Source organism: Leptopilina boulardi, unplaced genomic scaffold (assembly GCF_019393585.1).
Source record: "Leptopilina boulardi isolate dan_hultmark-lab unplaced genomic scaffold, ZJU_Lbou_2.1 LbouV2_325, whole genome shotgun sequence".
In the NCBI taxonomy this organism is placed as follows: Eukaryota; Metazoa; Arthropoda; class Insecta; order Hymenoptera; family Figitidae; genus Leptopilina; species Leptopilina boulardi.
In genome coordinates this window covers 584,639-604,218 of record NW_026137891.1, presented here as the reverse complement: position 1 = coordinate 604,218, position 19,580 = coordinate 584,639, and the positions used below count along the sequence as shown (strand labels likewise).

At 26.8% G+C, this 19,580-nt stretch overlaps 1 protein-coding gene across 1 annotated transcript in view; it reads left to right on the top strand.

Annotated features, from left to right (window-relative positions):
* Positions 1–209: 209 nt before the first annotated feature.
* LOC127284789 (DNA-binding protein D-ETS-4) overlaps positions 210–19,580 on the top strand; it is a 58,731-nt gene continuing 39,360 nt past the window's right edge. The window contains exon 1 of the mRNA XM_051310454.1: positions 210–685. Coding sequence (XP_051166411.1) covers positions 659–685 — 27 coding nt within the window. The 5' untranslated portion in view covers positions 210–658. The remainder of the gene's footprint in view (positions 686–19,580) is intronic.

The window sequence follows — 19,580 nt, the reverse complement described above, 5'->3', positions numbered from 1 at the left end:
ATTTAAGGGTCGTATAAAAAAAAGGTGGAAAAAAATATCAAAAGAATGCGCAGGCGCAGCTATTTGAGAATCTTTCGGTTAACGTGACTGAAATAATTGTCTTGAGCGCTTGCGCATCAGGCGCAGGTCGAGCGTTAGTAGGTCGCCGTTCGCGCGAACCCGCTCGCTTTGGCCTGTTCTCCAAGACTCGGGCCTAAGAACCACTCTATAGTTGCTTTCATCGGTAGTCAGAGAATAGGCTTCGACAAGAGAGAAGCTCGCTGTTTACAATTTCTCGAGCCCATACATAATTGTCATACGCATATAATATTTTGATCTATATATATATATATATATATATATATATATCGCGAAAAAAAAAGTTATTACAAAATTTCTCCTATCAATTAATAAGTGTTAAAAATTTTTGTACGCGTTCGCGATTTATTGCAAACACGATTTTCATTCATCCACATTTGTTCATGTGGACCATTGCCGGTACATGTGATCACGTAAAATTTTTACGAATACTACGAAAAAAGAAGAGTTAATTTTTTTTACGTGGATTATCTTCTCCCCCCCCCCGCCCCTCCTCCTTGGAAAAGTCTCGTGAGTGATAATTTTTTTTTTTTTTTTTTTTTTTTTTTGGGTGAAGACGAATCACAGTGCACAAAACACGATGGTTTACGGTTTCGATATGGAATCGGTGAGTGATTTTTGTTATAAATTAATAAAATTTTTTTTTTTATAATTCATTGATTTTATTTATCAAATTTTTGATTATTTATTAATTTTTTTTTTTATGTTGGTGATTGGTAATTTTTAATTTTATTAACATCGATTTTTGACATCGATGGATAAAAAACGATTAGTCGATTTGAATATAGAAAATAATTTCACTTAAGAAAATTGAGTGTTGTTTTTTTTTTTTTTTATGAAAGTCTCTTATCGAGACTCGTTTACAATATTATAGAAGTGGATTTTCAAATGTTTTGAACTGATTGATTGTCAGAGAAAAAGTTTCATTTTTGCTCGTGCGTTTCAAATTTCGTTCACATTTTTATTTCAAAAAAAAAAAAAAAAAATGAAGAGAAAGTGCGTTAACTGATTTTGTAATTTTAAATATACGCGAAATTTATTTATATATTTTCAAAATAACAATAATTCAAACATTTTAACTATTTTCTAATAAATATAATTATTTATCTATTATTATTATTATTATTATTATTATTATTATTATTTTGTTTTTTTTATTATTGTTCTTATTATCATTATTATTTTTATTTATATATTTATTAATATTTTGTTGATTATTTATATTATGTATTATTATGATTATTATTGTAAATAATTAACGTTGATAGTTTTATATATATTTTTTTTTAAATTATAATCATTTTACAAACTACAGAGTAAATAATTTATACTGGTAAAGTATCCGTTGATTCTGTATAAATGCATTCATACGTGCACGCTTCAAAACTTGGTTTAGTTATAGACACGGTGCGTTCGTGCTCTATTACACGTAACATTAGTAACGCGCTCTTATATTCTGTTCTAGTTTACAAAATATTAAAATACAATTTTTCCTCTCTCCATAATTTTCGCCAAAAAATTATTTTGAAAATAAATAAATAAAAATTTTTAATTAAAATAATAAATATTAATTAAAATAAAAATTTTTAATTAAAATTAATATTTTTATTTATAATTAATATTTTTAATTAGTTACAATTAGTTTCAAGGTAGGTCAAATGTAAGTCCAATGTAGAGTCAAAATAGGTTTATAGAAAGTTTAATATATAGGTTCTATCTATGATCAAAACACGTCTAATGTAGGTCTAATAAAGGCCTAATGTAGGGTCAAAATAGGTCCAATGTAGAGTCTAAATAGGTTTATAAAAGGTTCAATGAAAATTCAAAGGTTCAATGAAGGGTCAAAACAGGTTCAATGTAAAGGCAAAGAAGATCCAATGTAGAGTTAAAGTAGGTTGAAACTAGGTTTAAAGTAGTGTTAAAGTAGGGTCAAAGTAGGTTATGATAGTTTCAATTTAAATTTCAATTTAAATTATAATTATAAATAAAATTAAAATTAATAATATAATTAGTTGTATAAAAAATAATTAACTATGACAAAGTTTCATATATAAACAAAAAAAAGTACATATCAGTGTGAAAAAAAAATTATTTTCTTTCAAATTACATTTTTTGTAATGAGAAAATTAGTTTGAATTCAAAACAAACACACCCTGCCGGCTGGTAGCATTGGAAATGCGGTTGACCCAGTCCAGTGACAGTCCATGACAGAGAGAAATCGCTTGCGAATCTCCTCCACGTCAAGTTATAAGACCGTATAGGAGTGAGAATACAAGGTACTTGAGGAAAGCCTTTCATGGACCCTCTTGAAATTCAAGACTCGCACATTGCGTCTTCGAGCGGCGAGTAACTGTCTCACGTTTCCGCCTACGTGAAAATTTACTTCACTAAAGAAAATTATTTCAAAAAAGAAAAAAAAAACTAGTTGTAAACTATTCAGAGGGAGGGAGAGAAATATTTAACTTTCTGCGCGCACGCTAATTTTTTTTCTCTATATACAAGCACCAAGAGAAAAAAAGGAGAGAAATTTTAAAATCCGTTTAATAACACGTGAATACTTGTTTAGCAAACAAAAATAACGCTTTTGTATGCAAAAAAAAAATTCAATGTAGGCTCAAAGTGGGATCAAAGTAGGTTCACAATAGGCTGAATATATGGTCTATGTATGGTCAAAATAGGTCCAATGTTGAATCAAAATAAGTTTATAAAAGGTTGTATATTGGTTATATCTATGGTCATAGAAGGTTTGAAGTAGGACTGATGTAGTGTCAAAAAAGGTCTAATGTAGAGTCAAAATAGGTTCAATGTAGGTACATTGTAGAGTTAAAATAGATTTATGGAAGGTTCAATATATGTTCTATGTATCGTCAAAATAAGTACAATGTTGGTTCAATGAAGAGTCAAAGAAGGACCAATGCAGAGGCTAAGTAAGTCCAATGTAGGGTCAAAAAAGAGTCAAAGAAGGTCCAATGTAGAGTTGAAATAGGTTTATAGAAGGTTCATTATAGGTTCTATATATGGTCAAAGTAGGTTTAATGAAGGGTCAAAACAGGTTCAATGCAGAGGCAAAGTAGGTCCAATGTAGGGTGAAAGAAGGTCCAATGTAGGGTGAAAAAAGGTCCAATGTAGGGTTAAAATAGGTTAATAGAAGGTTCATTATAGGTTTCATGTATGGTCAAAGTAGGTCCAATGTTGGTTCAATAAAGGGTCAAAACAGGTTCAATGAAGAGGCAAAGTAGGTCCAATGTAGGGTCAAAGTAGGTCCAATGTAGGGTCAAAGAAGGTCCAATGTAGGGTCAAAATAGATTAATAGAAAGTTCATTATAGGTTGTATGTATGGTCAAAATAGGTCCAATGTTGGTTTAATGAAGGGTCAAAACAGGTTCAATACAGAGGCAAAGTTGGTCCAATGTAGGGTCAAAGAAGGTCCAATGTAGAGTCAAAATAGGTTTATAGAAGGTTCATTATAGGTTCTATGTATAGTCAAAGTTGGTTCAATGTTGGTTTAATAAAGGGTCAAAACAGGTTCAATGCAGATGCAAAGTAGGTCCAATGTAGGGTCAATGAAGAGTCACAGAAGGTCCAATCTAGGGTCAAAATAGGTTTATAGAAAGTTAAATATAGATTTAATGTATGGTCAAAGTAGTTTTAATGTTGATTCAATGATGAGTCAAAGAAGTTTCAATAAAGAGTCAAAACATGATCAACGTAGAGGCAAGGTAGGTTAAATGTAGGGTTAAAGTAAGTGAAAGAATGTATATATTTCTCTGAAATTTTTTAGTGCTTTTTTAATAAACGAAAAATAAATGAATTTTGCTTAAAAAAAAATTTGTTTACACTTATAGGCAGAAATTACGACACTTTTTTTTGTTGATGATAACAATGAGATATTTCTGTCGGCGCAATCATTATATGAGTTTGATATATCATTATATGACTGCTACACTATGTAGGAAACATATAACTGATAATAATAGAATGTATAAGAGTCAAATATAAATGTATAAGGGATATTATTATGGTTTAATGTTGCGCTCAGTAATTTGCCTCATAATGTAATTTTCCCAGATTGTTACTCTTTATTGCTATTTATATATATTTTCTTCTTTCTCTTGTTTTCATTTTTGCATTTTGATTTTTTTAAGAAGAATAATTATTATTTAAAAATAAATGGTTTTTTTTTTACTTTTAGACAAAATTTAAAATATCTAAAAAAATTAGAATTTATTTTTAGTTTTTGCAAAATAAATTTTATTTAAATACAATGTTTACTGCATCAATGGGAATTGTATATATCTTCATAGCTACGAAATCAATTGAAAGTTGTGCACTTTTCAGAACGTTAGTAGATTGGAATATTATTATTGTTGTTGTTAGAAAATCTAGACCCGTTGCTGAATACCTGACAAGGTCAGTGAAAGGCTCACTTTAAACGTTTTCATAGTATGTTCGATTTTATATTTTTATCGTCATCCAAACTTACAACTATACAACTTTATTATTATTATTATTATTATTATTATTCCAATTTGATATTATATTGGGTTATAAATTCATTGTCAGGAAAAATTTTAATTCAATGAAAATGATTCAAGTTTAATTTTAATATATATTATAATTATAAGCATTTTAAAATATTCATTGTAGTTATCATCTTCATATAAGTGCAGCATTAGACTATAATATATGAATTATTTTTGCGTACTATGTTTGAATTCTGATAACATTATTTATTCACTACTATGTGACATTGAAATAATGTTTTCCTCTTTTTTCCATTTATCGTTATAAAACGTGTATTTGATTCGATTTTTTTTTTTTTTAGTAGTGTAAGTGTGCCAATACACCCCAGGGGTCGGGGTGAATTTTTAAATCTATTTCTTAATTAAATTTTACTATATTAACAAATGAATTTATTTAAATAATAATGAAAAAAATAGATATTAATTTTGCGATACGGCCCTGTCGTATAGAAAGACACGAGCCGATGACTTGTTCTTTACGGAAGGCAAACTTTCGAATCTACTATACTAACACCACTCTGTGATTATAAGTCCCACAAGTCTCATGAGAGGACGAGAAATTTACTCATATATGTTATAGGAATGGAAAATTTTGCAGTAAAAACGAAACACGAGATCGTTGTACTTGTTCCTTTTCACCTCTCTTTTATCCTCTTGTTGGTTTCCAGTTTCAAGTGTACTAGTATCGACTTAATCGGCCTTGACAAATCTACCCGAGAAACTTGGAAAAAGATTTCACTTCTTTTTAAGTGAAAAGGGCAAAAAAAAAAAAAATTTCAATACGCGACAAAATTCTTTCGCATATATAGCGGATATCGTATTACACACGCGCTTATCCAAATGTACATGTACTTTAATGTTCAGATTTATGTAAATTCATGTATATATATATATATATATGCTCTTTTGTTTTTTTTCCTCAACTCAGCTTTTCAAGATCAAGTAAAATTATTATTATGAACTCGCGGCAAATATTGAAAGGAATGTGTGTTTGTGAATATTAATAAATAATAAATGTGAATATTTAATATGGGATATAGAAGAAATTTTTCAATAATGTAAAAATTTTATTTTTATTATTATTTCATTTGATATTAGTATATAGTTTGTATTTCTTTTGATGATTAGTTAATACCTTTATAGTATTACTTTTCATTATTAGTAAATACTTTGCTATACATAGTAAATACTTTATTTTTCGTTATTAGTTAATATTTTATTGTTCGTAATTAGTAAATTTTTTGGGGTAAATAATAAGTAAATACTTTATTGCATATAAGTTGTTGATAAATACTTTAATAGTTTATTTTTTGTAATTAATTTAGTAATTTTCAATTTCTAGTAATTTTTAGCGATTACTTTAGTAATTTCCAATCTCTAGAAATTATTAGCAATTACTTTAGTAATTTTCAATTTCTAGAAATTATTAGCAATTAGGGGAGACCGAGGAGGAAAGTAACAAAAATCAGTTTTTTTATGCTAACATTAAAAATATTTGTCGGATAAATTCGTCCAATATATTAAATGAAAGCTTGGACATTCACCTTTTAAATAAAATTTGAATTAAACATTTATAATAAATTGACAGTTCACAGTATAACCTTTACGCAAGCTCTTCATCTGTTACTTTCCTCCTCACCCCCGAGGAAGAAAGTAACAAGCTCCTAGGAGGAAAGTAACAGTATAAAATTATGTAAAATTCTTTAGTCTAATGACTATTATTAATTAGAAATATTTTTATTAGGAACACATGAAAGTTTAAGTACACTTTATACTTATTTGGCACATATTTGGGACATATTTAGCACATATTTCGAACATTTTATGAATTTAGCTCATTTTTTTTCTTAAAGATATTTTATGCTTACCTAGATCACAGGTTTTTCTTAAATAAATCTCTGTTATTCGTAAAATTAAATACGATTTGCTTCAATCATTAGTTAAAACATGGACAATATCGACAACAGGAGAAAAGTAGCGTGTTACTTTCCTCCTCGGTCGCTTTTTTCTTGTATGTCAACAAAAAAGTTAAAACTACACAAATGTTAAATTGTTTGTTTAAGCACAACTTAAAGACAGATAATAAGGCTACAAAATAACGAAAGGCACATTTTGAAAAACAATAAAGTTAAAGAAATACGAGACTTTGAAAATTTGAACGAAAACTTACTTTTGACGTTTTTTCTGCACGTCACACCGGAATCAGACCTAACCTTTCCTGTCAGGCTCGGACACACTATGGAGGAGGAAGGGGGAACAGTGCCGACTAAAAATATGTTTGAACCATGTCTATCCGATAATTTGTTTAAAAGTTATAAGCTTTGTTACTTTCCTCCTCTGTTACTTTCCTCCTCGGTCTCCCCTACTTTAGTAATTTTCAATTTCTAGAAATTATTAGCAATTACTTTAGTAATTTTCAATTTCTAGAAATTATTAGCAATTACTTTAGTAATTTGTAATTTTTATCAATTATTAGCAATTACTTTAGTTATTAAACCAATACCTTTAAAAGTGTCTCTCATATTTAGCGAATTCAACACTGCTTTTCACAATTAGTAAATTTTTTTCCGATACCGTTTCTTCATTGTAAATTTTTAGCAAATACTTTCAATTTGTCTTCAATATTTAAAACTAACTACTAAAACTCTCATCACTATTTTATGTTAAGTTAAAAAATACCTTTTGTGTTTCTTTTCACATGTCAACTAATTTTAATAATTACTTTAGAATTTAGTAAATACTTTTTAAAGTTAACTTTCATAATTAGTAAATAATATCTAAAAAAATCTAACCATTAATTAATGGTGGAAATTTAATAAAAAAAAAAATTACTAATTCAAGTTGAAAAAGTATTTATTGAATATAAAAAGTATTGCTCAAAGTATTTGCTAATCACTATAAAAGTATGTATACAAATCTTCCTAGTTTTTAATTATATAGAAACTAATACAATAGAAAATATTTACTATAAAAAAGTACTTCTAAGAATTTTTTTTCTGAACACTAAAGCAATTATTAAAAATATTTTTAATATGTAGTAATTATTTAATTTTAAATATACTTTTAAAAATACCTCTGCTCTTAGAATATCTTTATAGCAAATATATATCGAAGAAAAATAATAACTCGAGGGAATAATATATGCCAGGAAGAGGAATGATTTTCTTTTTTAATGAATTAATGTCGGTATATAGCCTTGAATTTGACGAAGGCCAAAGAATTTCAAGTTTGAGAATAAATTTACAAACAATTTCTTTTAATTTTTTATCGCGAGTTTGTATTTTATAAATTTAATACTAATGAGAAGTTCACAGTGACCAATTAAAAATATATGCGTGCTTTGAATTGATAATTAAGTTCTAATTGTTTGGACTTTAAACTCTTAATTTATTGGAAATCAAGAAATTTTTTATTTTTTATTTCTTATACAAAGTCATACGATATACAAAGTCATCATTCACTGATTAGAAGTTTGAGGTAAATATTTGTCTTCAATGCCTTCTATGTAAAAGTCATCGCAATTGTTTTTTTTTTTTTTTTATAACAAGGACTTTTAATTAGTCTTAAAATAATAATTATGTCATAGCGGTATAAATAAGTATATATGGAAACTTTTGTAATTTAAAAATAGTTTGATTTTTATATTATGTCACTATTGATTTTCTACTTCTAAAAAGTGTTGTTCTACTTTAGTCATTTGTCAACTTAATTATGATTTTTCCACTTGAGATTTATTTTTCTACTTTCTGGCCTTGAGTTACTTTTCCACTTGAAAAATACTTTCTTTTTTTATAGTACTTTTCTACTTAAAGGTTACTTTTCTACTTGAAAAATATATCTTTTTCAATAATACTTTTCTACTTACGAGTTACTTTTCTACTTGAAAAATACTTTCTTTTTCAATAATACTTTTCTACTTACGAGTTACTTTTCTACTTAAAAAATACTTTCTTCTTCAACAATACTTTTATACTTAAAAGCTACTTTTCTACTTGAAAAATACTTTCTTCTTCAACAATACTTTTCTACTTAAAAGTTACTTAGTTAGTTAAATAGATTTTGTACTTAAAAAAAATTCAAATTTCTTTTTCAAAAAATAGGTTCTCGTTAAATTTTTTTTTCTTTTTTTTCTGGTAAAAGAGCGAGAATTTATCTAGTCAGTCGTATATGGTGTGGCTCGTGTTCTTTAATTCACGATCGACGTGGTACCAATTAGCAGTTCCCGTCGCAGAATCTCCTTTAAGGTACTTAGGAGGAACGATAGTCAAGCGTTTGGTCGATTCGCGCAAGGACAAAACAGAAGCAAAAAGCCATCATACGATATATATATATATATATATATATATACGAAACGATGGCAATGGCTGAGCTCAAACTATTATCAAGAGACCTCAGTTCTTTCTAATTTTCAGTAAACGATTTCCAATACAATTCATTCTCTAGTTTCAGTTGTAAGTGATTCAATTTATCCACTTTGGACCTCTCAGTGTCTCGTTCTTTCTCAACCGACTTTAACGAACTGTAATTTTCATCAAACGAATTTCATATATATGTACATATATATATAGAGAGAGAAAGAGTTCTGATGAAAAAGAATTCTTCGAAAAGTATTCAGAGCCAAGTAATATGATTTGTAACTCAGGTAAAAATATTTCCGAAAATTGGAAAAATTCTTTAAAATTAATTTTTAAAAATTAATTTTTTAATGTCGATCATTTTTTTTCTAATTCTTAGGTAATTTTCTACTTAAAGGATACTTTTCTACTTAAAAGTTATTTTTCTACTTGATAGTTACTTTTCTGCGTGATAGTTACTTTTCTGCGTGATAGTTACTTTTCTACTTGAAAGTTACTTTTCTACTTGACAATTACTTTCCTTGTTAAAAGTTACTTTTCTACTTGAAAGTTACTTTTTAACTTGATAGTTACTTTTCTACTTAAAAATTACTTTCTTACTTGAAAGTTACTTTTCTACTTGAAAGTTACTTTTCTGCTTGATAGTTACTTTTCTACTTAAAATTTACTTTTCTATTTAAAATTTACTTTTATACTTGATAATTACTTTTCTACTTGGTAGTTACTTTTCTACTTGAAAGTTACTTTTCTGCTTGATAGTTACTTTTCAACTTAAAATTTACTTTTCTATTTAAAATTTACTTTTATACTTGATAATTACTTTTCTACTTGATAGTTACTTTTCTGCTTGATAGTTACTTTTTTGCTTGATAATTACTTTCCTACTTGAAAGTTATTTTTCTACTTGAATGTTACTTTTCAACTTGATAGTTACTTTTCAATTTAAAAGTTACTTTTCCAATTAGAAAATATTCTTCTACTTTAGATTGCTTTCGCTACCTGAGAAATACAACTCTAATAAAATGTATTTTTTAATTCAAAACTTCTTTCTACATAAAAATTATCTTTGTGTAACACCTGCAAGAAAAGCGACACTTTAATGTAAATGCAGCACAAAATTGTTGATTTGTTGTTGATTTTCTGCACTCAGTTCCGAAAAGTGTACTTTTCTGCACTCTTTTCTGTAAAGTATAGTGTACAATGTAAGCTTTGCAATTAGGCAACATAACCTTAAATTTATTCTTTAAAATCATTTGTAATAGCGTTTTTTCTATAAATCATTCACTCATCGGAAAACACCTTCTTTCTCTACTTGGTGCAAAATGTTATTATATTTTTAGAAAAAATTAAAAACTTAAAATATGTAATTTAAATACTAAAAGCAACTATGTTATATAATTTTTTTTTTCTAAAATGAACAAATATTGAAACTGTAAGAAAGCAGTGTTGTGACACAAAAATTGGAAAAATGTTCATAAAATTAAATTTCACTTGTATATTATAGAGCAGCTTTATATAAATTATATTATATATATAGAGTATATTAAAACTCTTAATGGACACAGCTTTTTAAATTGATTTAACAACGCTCTTTCTGTTATCTTGTTTTCGCACTTGGTAGCACAGCTAAAAAATGAATATGCAATTAATAGCTATGGAGTATAATGGCGAATAAGAGGAGAATAAAAAAAATTTTCTTTTTTTTTTTACCTTGACAGAGGGGGAAAAAAAAGAGGGACCCCACAACACAAGAACAGTTTAGCGCACGTGTGCCACGCTGGCGGTGCTTAAGTCGTTGTGGTTCAGTAAAGTACGCGCAGGCAAGTCCAAGAGAGAAAGAGAGAGAGACCCTATCTTGCGGAGATAGTTGACCAGGCCGGTCCGTGTAAACAGGGTGTAATTAAAAAATCTGACTCGGTGCGTGATCCGCCAAGCTTGTATATATATATATACTATTTTCTCTTTGTGTTTGGTCGTTATAGTTGTCGTCCTTGCCAATTCGAATCCTGTCCTGTTGTTACATTAGCGAGGGTGTGGTTTGGTCATTTCGTTTCTTCCTTTATTCGATACTTTGCTTCTTTCTGTATTTGTAATTATTATTTTCTTCGATCAACTTTTTTTAATGGAACGTTCTCAACTTATTATTCTATTTTCTTTTCTATTTTTAGTGTTTCGTGGCGCAGACTCAAAAATCTTAGTTTGGCGTCAGTTCGAAGGAGTGGGGGTGACGCGCATTCCCCCTCTACTTTTCCCATTCTGATCACGCGCCACTTTTAAAATAACTTGAACTTATTTCTATTTTTTCTTCCCTGTAAATAAAATTGGATAATTATTTACTATTGATTGCTTTATGTTTGACAGTAAAAAAGAAAAAAAAAAAATTTTTTTTTTCCTTAGTTCCTGTTTTGCGTCAATTGTGGGTCATTGCGGATTTCTTCAGTAGCAATGATCATCCTAATATCCCCTTTTGTACAGGAAATTTTAAAGCTTGAAAAAAACATTATCATTCGAGGTACAGCAAATAAGATCATAAAAAAAGACAGTAAAATGCAATTGCGAAGGTTATTTTCTTTTGTCAGAATAAGGAAGGGGGGAGGGGCCCACTTATTCTATGCGGTCCGATGACAACGCGAAGGCAAAGAAACTGCGATGGGAATCGCACCAACCCTGACCGATGGTCTCAGGTCGAAGGTCGAAAAAAGAAATAAAAAAAAAAAAAAGAAGGATGCTCTCTTGGGGAAGAAAAGACAGAGAGAAAAGAGTTCAGTGAAAGGAAAAAAGAGTTTAAGACCTAACGACCCGGGTTGGAATTATACCAGGAGCCCCAATGGCGTTGGATTTAACGACGACTTTCAACACTTTTTCGCCCAAAGTCTAGATCCCAAGAGGATGTTAAGTCAGGACCTTGTGGTCCCAGTAGAAGTTCCGGAGTTATATATATATATATATATATATATATATATATATATATAGAGAGAGAGAGAGAGAAAAAGGGGGAGAAAAATAATTCTCAGAAATCGCAGAAGGTCGCTGCTGTTAGTGCACCTAAACCGGCAGATGAGCTATACCGAGTAATGCCCATGGACTACTGCTGGCATTATAATGCTTGCTTAAAAGCTTAAACCTGTTACATTGTTCCTGAAGATTCTCGCTGATATTCCAATATACGAAACGTTAGAATATATATATATATATATATATATATATATATATATATATATATATATATATATATATATATATGTAGGCGGGAAGATTCTTGTTTCAAGCAACTTTCTTTTAACATGATGTCAAGTCCCAAGTGTACACAATCTTCATGAGAACAAGTTTGATATGAAATAAGGTACATATTTGAATTTCGAAGAAAACTTGTCTCCCTTGTCACTCACAACTGTCTTTAAAAATTCGAAATTATTTTATATGATAATTTTATGATAATCGTTATTAATTTTTTTTACATATTCATTTGATTTCATATATTTATATAATTTTGTTTATATTTGGTTAAGATGTTAATAGACATTAGAACTAAATAAATATTTATTTGTACCAAATTTTATTTTACTCGAGTAAATTTGATTTACATTAAATAGAATTAAAAGTTATTTAGCCTCGAGACAAATAAATAGTTTTAATTTTAATTAAAACATTATATTTTGTTTAAATAATTAATAATAATTAATTAATTAATTATTAATTAATAATAATTAGTTATATTTGTATTTTTCATCATTGTGTATAAAGTATTTTTTTTCTAAATATAATATTGTTAATAATTTTTTTTTTTTTTTCATGTGAATAAGAAAAAGTATAGTTTTCTTTTGGGAAAAATAATGATTTTCAAATATTTACTTAACCATTGTCAATGGAATATTTTTTCAAGTAGAAAACTCCCGTCTGGGTCAGACATGATTTTAAAATCTCAAGAAATTTCTTTTCACAGCTCATTAAATAGTAATAATAAAAATAATACAAAAAATAGTATTTGAAATTTATATTTAAAAAAAATTAAATATAATTAAAATTGAAAAATTTAATAACTATTATTTAACAATTGATCCAATTAACAATTTCTTTAATAATAAAACTTTATTTATATTTATAGTAATTAATTTTCTTAAATCAACTGATGATTTATTATCCTATTAATTCATGAGAAAAAAATTTCTTTAATTTTTTTTTAACGATATAACAAATTGATTTTATCAAAATAACAGTTAAATATAATTATATCAATGTTTAAAGACTCCAGTTATATCCACTGGGATAATAATAACATATTATATATTAAATTACAATATATAAAAAATGAAATATAATGAAAGAATAATTTACAGAATTGTAGTTAAAGAAAAATTTGATATAAAATGTGTTTTTTTTTTAATCGCTAGTTCTGAACTGTTAATCCTTTTTTTTCTTCATTACATTGAATATAGAAACATAACGGACAGCAATCAATCTATCAAAGCAAAGTAGGTCATTATCCGATAATTTAGGTAATTTCAGTAAATTTTAATGCTTTTAATAAAATAACAGTCAATTAATGTCTTAAATAAATCCTCTACTCAAATAAATTAGACAATATTATGAATTATTCAAAATTATAATTTGCACGTAATTTTCTTCATTCTTTTTTTTTTTTTTTTGCCATTTATGTGAAATTATTTTTTTCTATAAATTGTAGATTATTATTATTATTATTATTAATGATTGATTTAATAGTTTAGCAAATGAATATTTATATAGTAAACTATTAATTTGTTTACATGCACTTGCAGAAAAAATAATAATATACCTTTTTATTAATTTTGATAGTAGATGAATTTTTAGTCACATATAATAATGATAATAATTTTCTAATTATAAATCGAAGGTCTTTAGAAAAATAATAATAATTGCTCTGCATAAAATAAATATCCTATATGATTTTGCGAATTTATTTTACACGCAATTTCGAACGAAAAAGATATTTTTCTACAATAACAAGGTATATATGATAGAATTTGCAAATGTAATACAGCGATAAACAAAAAAAAAAAAATAAAAATGATGAAAGAAAGATAGAAAAATACAGTGCGAAAGGTAGAGTAAGAACTACAGGTTCTTTATAGATCTAAATTATTATTCAAAGAAATTTTTTTTATTTCAATAGAAAATTTATTTTTTGGCGCCATTGAAAAAAGACCAGGAACTGATATATATATATATATATATATATATATATTCATTTGGAATGGTCAGACAACCTTGGTATGGAATTTTACCTTGATCGAAAAGTCTCTTGCTTCCGCAGTAATGTAAACAACTTTTCATTCTTCTTTCACTACATTTGACAGAGTGACGCGGGAATTGTCAAATACAAATTCTTAGAAATGATTAATTTTATAACATATACAAATTTTTTTTATTAACTATTTCCAGTCGTTTCAAATTTTTTCTGACTATTGTCGATTAATTATTGTATTTTTAAATTAAGAAACTTTTGTTAATTCAAATTCAAATTACAAATGCAACAAATGCAACTTGGAATTAGTTTAGGCCTACTTAAAACTACTTTAAAACTACTTAAAACTATATTAAACTACTCTAAACTAGTTGAAACTACTTAAAACTAGTTTTAAACTATTTAGAATTGGTTTAAATAGTTAAAACTTGTTTGAAACTACTTAGAACTTGTTTAAAATACTTAGAACTAGTTATGAAGTATTTAGAACTATTTTAAATTACTCATAAATAGTTTAAACTACTTCGAACTAGTTTTTAACTATTTAGAACTATTTTAAATTGCTTATAAATAGTTTAAATTACTTTGAACTAGTTTTAAACTATATAGAATTAGTTTAAAATACTCAGAACTAGTGTTGAACTATATAGAATTAGTTTAAAATAATCAGAACTAGTTTAGAACTTTCTAGAATTAGTTTAAAATTATCAGAACTAGTTTTGAACTATATAGAATTAGTTTAAAATACTTAGAAGTAGTTATGAACTATTTAAAACTATTTTAAAGTGGTCATAAATAGTTTAAACTACTTCATACTAGTTTTAAACTATCCACAATTAGTTTAAAATATTCAGAACTAGTTTTGAACTGTTTAAAACTATTTTAAAGTGGTCATAAATAGTTTAAACTACTTCGTACTAGTTTTAAACTATCCACAATTAGTTTAAAATACTAGTTACTAGAACTAGTTTTGAACTGTTTAAAACTACTCAGAACTAGTTTACACTACTTAGAACTAATTTAAACAACTTAAAAGTAGTTTTCAACTGTTTATAATTATTTAAAAACACTCAGAACTAGTTTTGAACTACTTAAAACTTGTTTTGAACTACTTATTACTAGTTTGGCATTACTAAAACTAGTGTGAAACAACTTGGGACTAGTTCAATTTAACTAGAAATTTTTTTATATTTGTGAAAATTACTAATTTAGTGTAAATTGAGAAAAAAATTTTGAATTTGAAAATTTCTTTTCAACTTTTAGATAGAGAGAGAAAGAAAGAAAGAGAGAGAGAGAGAGAGAGAGAGAGAGAGAGAGAGAGAGAGAGAGAGAGAGAGAGAGAGAGAGAGAGAGAGAGAGAGAGAGAGAGAGAGAGAGAGAGAGAGAGAGAGAGAGAGAGAGAGAGAGAGAGAGAGAGAGAGAGAGAGAGAGAGAGAGAGAGAGAGAGAGAGAGAGAGAGAGAGAGAGAGAGAGAGAGAGAGAGAGAGAGAGAGATCGAAACAAAAAAAATTCTATGTTCGTTAGGAGCTTGAGATTTTATTTACAAAGACTTAGAAATGAAGTAATTGCAATTCGTGCGTGTGCTCCACTTTTTCATGATTCCTCAACAGTTCCTGCATTTCCGCTTTCCCTCAGCAAACTTTCATCACACTGCGACAAATGTTCATTTGCTGGCAGTTTCTTATCTTCTGCCAGGTTTTTGCTAGAGTGTTTGCAACGGGCACAAATCGCGAATCAATATTATATATGAGATCGATCGAAAAATTGTACAACTATTTTTTTATAATACAAAAAAATTTATAAATAAATAATTTTTTAAAAATAAAAAAAAGTATATATATGTATAAATAAAAATATAAAAAAGTAGAAAAAAATAAAAAAGAAGGATAAAAAAAATAAAAAAAATAATATAATAAATAATCAATGTAATAATACAAATATATGTATAGAATGTTATCAGTAAATTGTACTTATGAATAGAAACAAATGTGTTAGTGGTACACATTGAAATCGATCCATTTCATCTTAATGATGCCTTTGAGATATATGCATACTGAATAGATTTAATGGAAATCTAGAACATTAATCTGTACCTACGCAGGTATATCATTGACGTAAGAGGCTAAACTATTTCGATAGAATCCAATTCGACGAGGTCAATTAACAATATAAGTCAACTGGATTCGTGTACGATTGTCTTTTGAAAAAAAAAAAAAAAATCCTGACATATCGATCCTTTCAAGTGATAACATTTTTTCGCTGCCAATTTTTTTTTTTCTTTCTCAATTTATTAATAATTTAAAATTAAAAATAATTATTTTTAAATCTCAATTATTAATAAATATTATTTTTATCTTTCAATTATTAATAAACTAATAAATTATTTTTAATTCCAATTATTAATAAACTAATAAATTATTTTTAATTCCAATTATTAATAAAATAATAAAATAGTTGAAAATTTTTTATTTCGAAACTATAACAGTTATATTGGGAAATTAAAAAATAATAAAATAAAAGAAAAAAAAATGGTTGAAGTTTAATGTGTATTTGAAATGTCTCGATAGTTTATTTTGTTGATTTTGACGATGCGCGCGGTAAGCAGTAAAATAACTTCACTCTCTCTCAATGTGTATATATGTTTATATTGTCTAGAAGAAAAGCCTGAAGAGAATCGAGATCGATCGATGTGCCGGACTAGGCACTTAACTGGATATAAAGTACGTAGTTACATTTCGGCCTTAGTAACGCGAAATTTACAGCAGCCATTAGAAGGCTGACATTCTTTGTCTTGTCGCTCAAAATGAATCCTTTTACCTTGCCTGGGTGCGCATCTCTCTCTCTCTCTCACACACACTCTCTTGCGGGTTATACTCATCCAGGAGTTACGTTCACCTCTATATAGTATTTGCGCCCAGGAGATTCGTTCTTGCAAAACGTTTTGCCCTTTCTCTTTCTCTTTTTATATCTTTCATCCCTCCTCCATCCCCCACTAGGCCGTACCGTCAACTTTGATTTAAATTCAACAAAAAAAATTTTTTTTTCACTTTTTTTTTTTTGTTTAAATAAAAAGTTTCTTCATTTACTGTTCTTTCTATTTTTTTTCACATTTGTTGAAAATTTTCCATTTAAAAAAAAAAATGTACAATATTTTTTTTTTTCAAACAACAGAACTATTATTTTATTATATTTGGTTTAAAATAAAATTTATTTTGCAATAAATTTGTTTAATTATTTTTAGCAAATTGAAAATTTTCAACAAATTTTTTAGGTAATAAATTAAAATTCAATAATTAATAATTAATTAATAATTAATTAATATTTATTTGTATCAAATAATTATTATTTTTTAGTATTGTATTATCATATTACTGAAATAGTTTAGTTTACGTATGTAAATTTTTATCTTATCTCATCTCATATTCGAATTAAATGAAAAAAAAATAGTAATAAATTTAAATATTTCGTAATATAAATGTTTCAAATGAATAATTTTATAAAAAAAAAAAAAAAAAAATGATATTCGTTTATCATACAAAATAAAAGTAAACCTTACTATATCTGTTTAGTGAGAAAAAAAATTAACGATTCTGTCAAGTAGATTCCATCCTTCTCTCTCTCCCGTATATAGGAAAACATGAATCAAGAATGAAGTAAGTACCTCCATTCATAAAACGTCTTACGCACATGCTTTGCGTGTGAAAATAGCTTCTTGCCTCATTTTCTTCATTCTCCTTTTATATACCTATATAGTATTTCCTTCAAGTGCATCAAGTTCAGAGGCAATTCCTCCTGAGATTCTTGTATAAAGATTTTCAATTTACAGATTGTTGGGTAATAGAAAAAAAAAAAAACAATTTCTATAAAACAAATTGAAAATATTTAACCACAAAAAAAATATATATATATATTTTTTGAAGAATAATTTATTTCATTTGTTAATTACGGTGTGTGTGCTCTGTGATCGAAAAATTATATTCCAAAGTGTGGTTAGAAATTCATTACAAAATGTAAATTGTCTTTGCGGTTGTGAGAGAATTATTGCGGCTCTACACGCAACTGTCACTATTAACTTAAAATAATTTATCAAGAATATCTATTAGATATATATAACTGTTAAACTTCCTTTGATTTTAATTAAATTTTTCAATATTTTTTTTGAACAATTCTTTTTTTAACATCAAATTAGTATTTTTATGTAAAATTATTTTTTTTATATTGTTGTTATTACAATAAAATATATATAATAAAAATAATTTTATTTTTTTTATATTATTATTATTATTATTATTATTATTATTATTATTATTATATTTTCTTAATATTTTAAATTAAATGTGATTCTTAATTAAAATGTAGAAATTAGAAATGCAATTTCATTTAAGTGGAAAAGGAAGATTTGTGTCAGCCGTCTAAGAAGGAATAAAACAATCAAATTAATTACCCGCGCTCTAGCGTTTAATTATCCCGAAAACGGTGCTTTTTAGTCAAATAATGGGCAATATAAGGATTTTAGTTATACGGTTGATAATCTTATTTTGCAAATTCTATAATATGAAAATTTTCTTGTCATAGTATTTTTCTCCTCCCTGTATATTACGCAAATAAAAATTAATTCGAAAATTTTTTTTTGGAAAATCTATAAATATTTCAAAAAAAAATTTTAGTAAAAAAAAATATTTAATAAATAATTTAAACTTAACATTTATAATTTTCAAAAAAAAAGTGTAATTGAAATTAATTTTTATTAAAGTTTTGTTTTGCATTAAAATTTTCAGTTTTGAAGATTATATTAGGGTCTTCATCATTATTATTAATTGAAAATTTTTTTGTCGTAATTTATAAAAGAATTTAAAAATTCATTTATGAAATAAATGGCTAACTAGATTGGAACGTTTGAAAACTATGCTGAGAGTTAATTGTGCACATATAGAAATAAATACATGTGTGTATATATATGTTTTCATGATGACGTGTTTCTTCGCGCATACCAACAAATCTTTTTCTTCTTCAACTCACACACACAGATTTTTGCCACTTTATATGTGTTTAAGATTTCACAAGACACACTTATGTGTACTCGTATATATGCGTCCCTCGTATTCAGTGCCGCGGACATCGCAGGCAACGGAGTTTCTTCGTTGAATATACGCGGTTTTACCGTTAGTCGCCTTTTTCTGTTTGTTACTGGCTGCTGACTCGTCTTACTTTTCAGAAAAAAACATTTACTTTTTGATCGATGGAAGAAATATTTTTTTAAATCCATCTTATAATTTTTTTTTTCCTTTTATATTATTATAATACTCTTCAAACCAATTGTAAAATATACAAATATTACATTTAGATAATATATATTAATACAAATAAAAATATTGTCTATTTTTCGTAATGTTTGCGTTA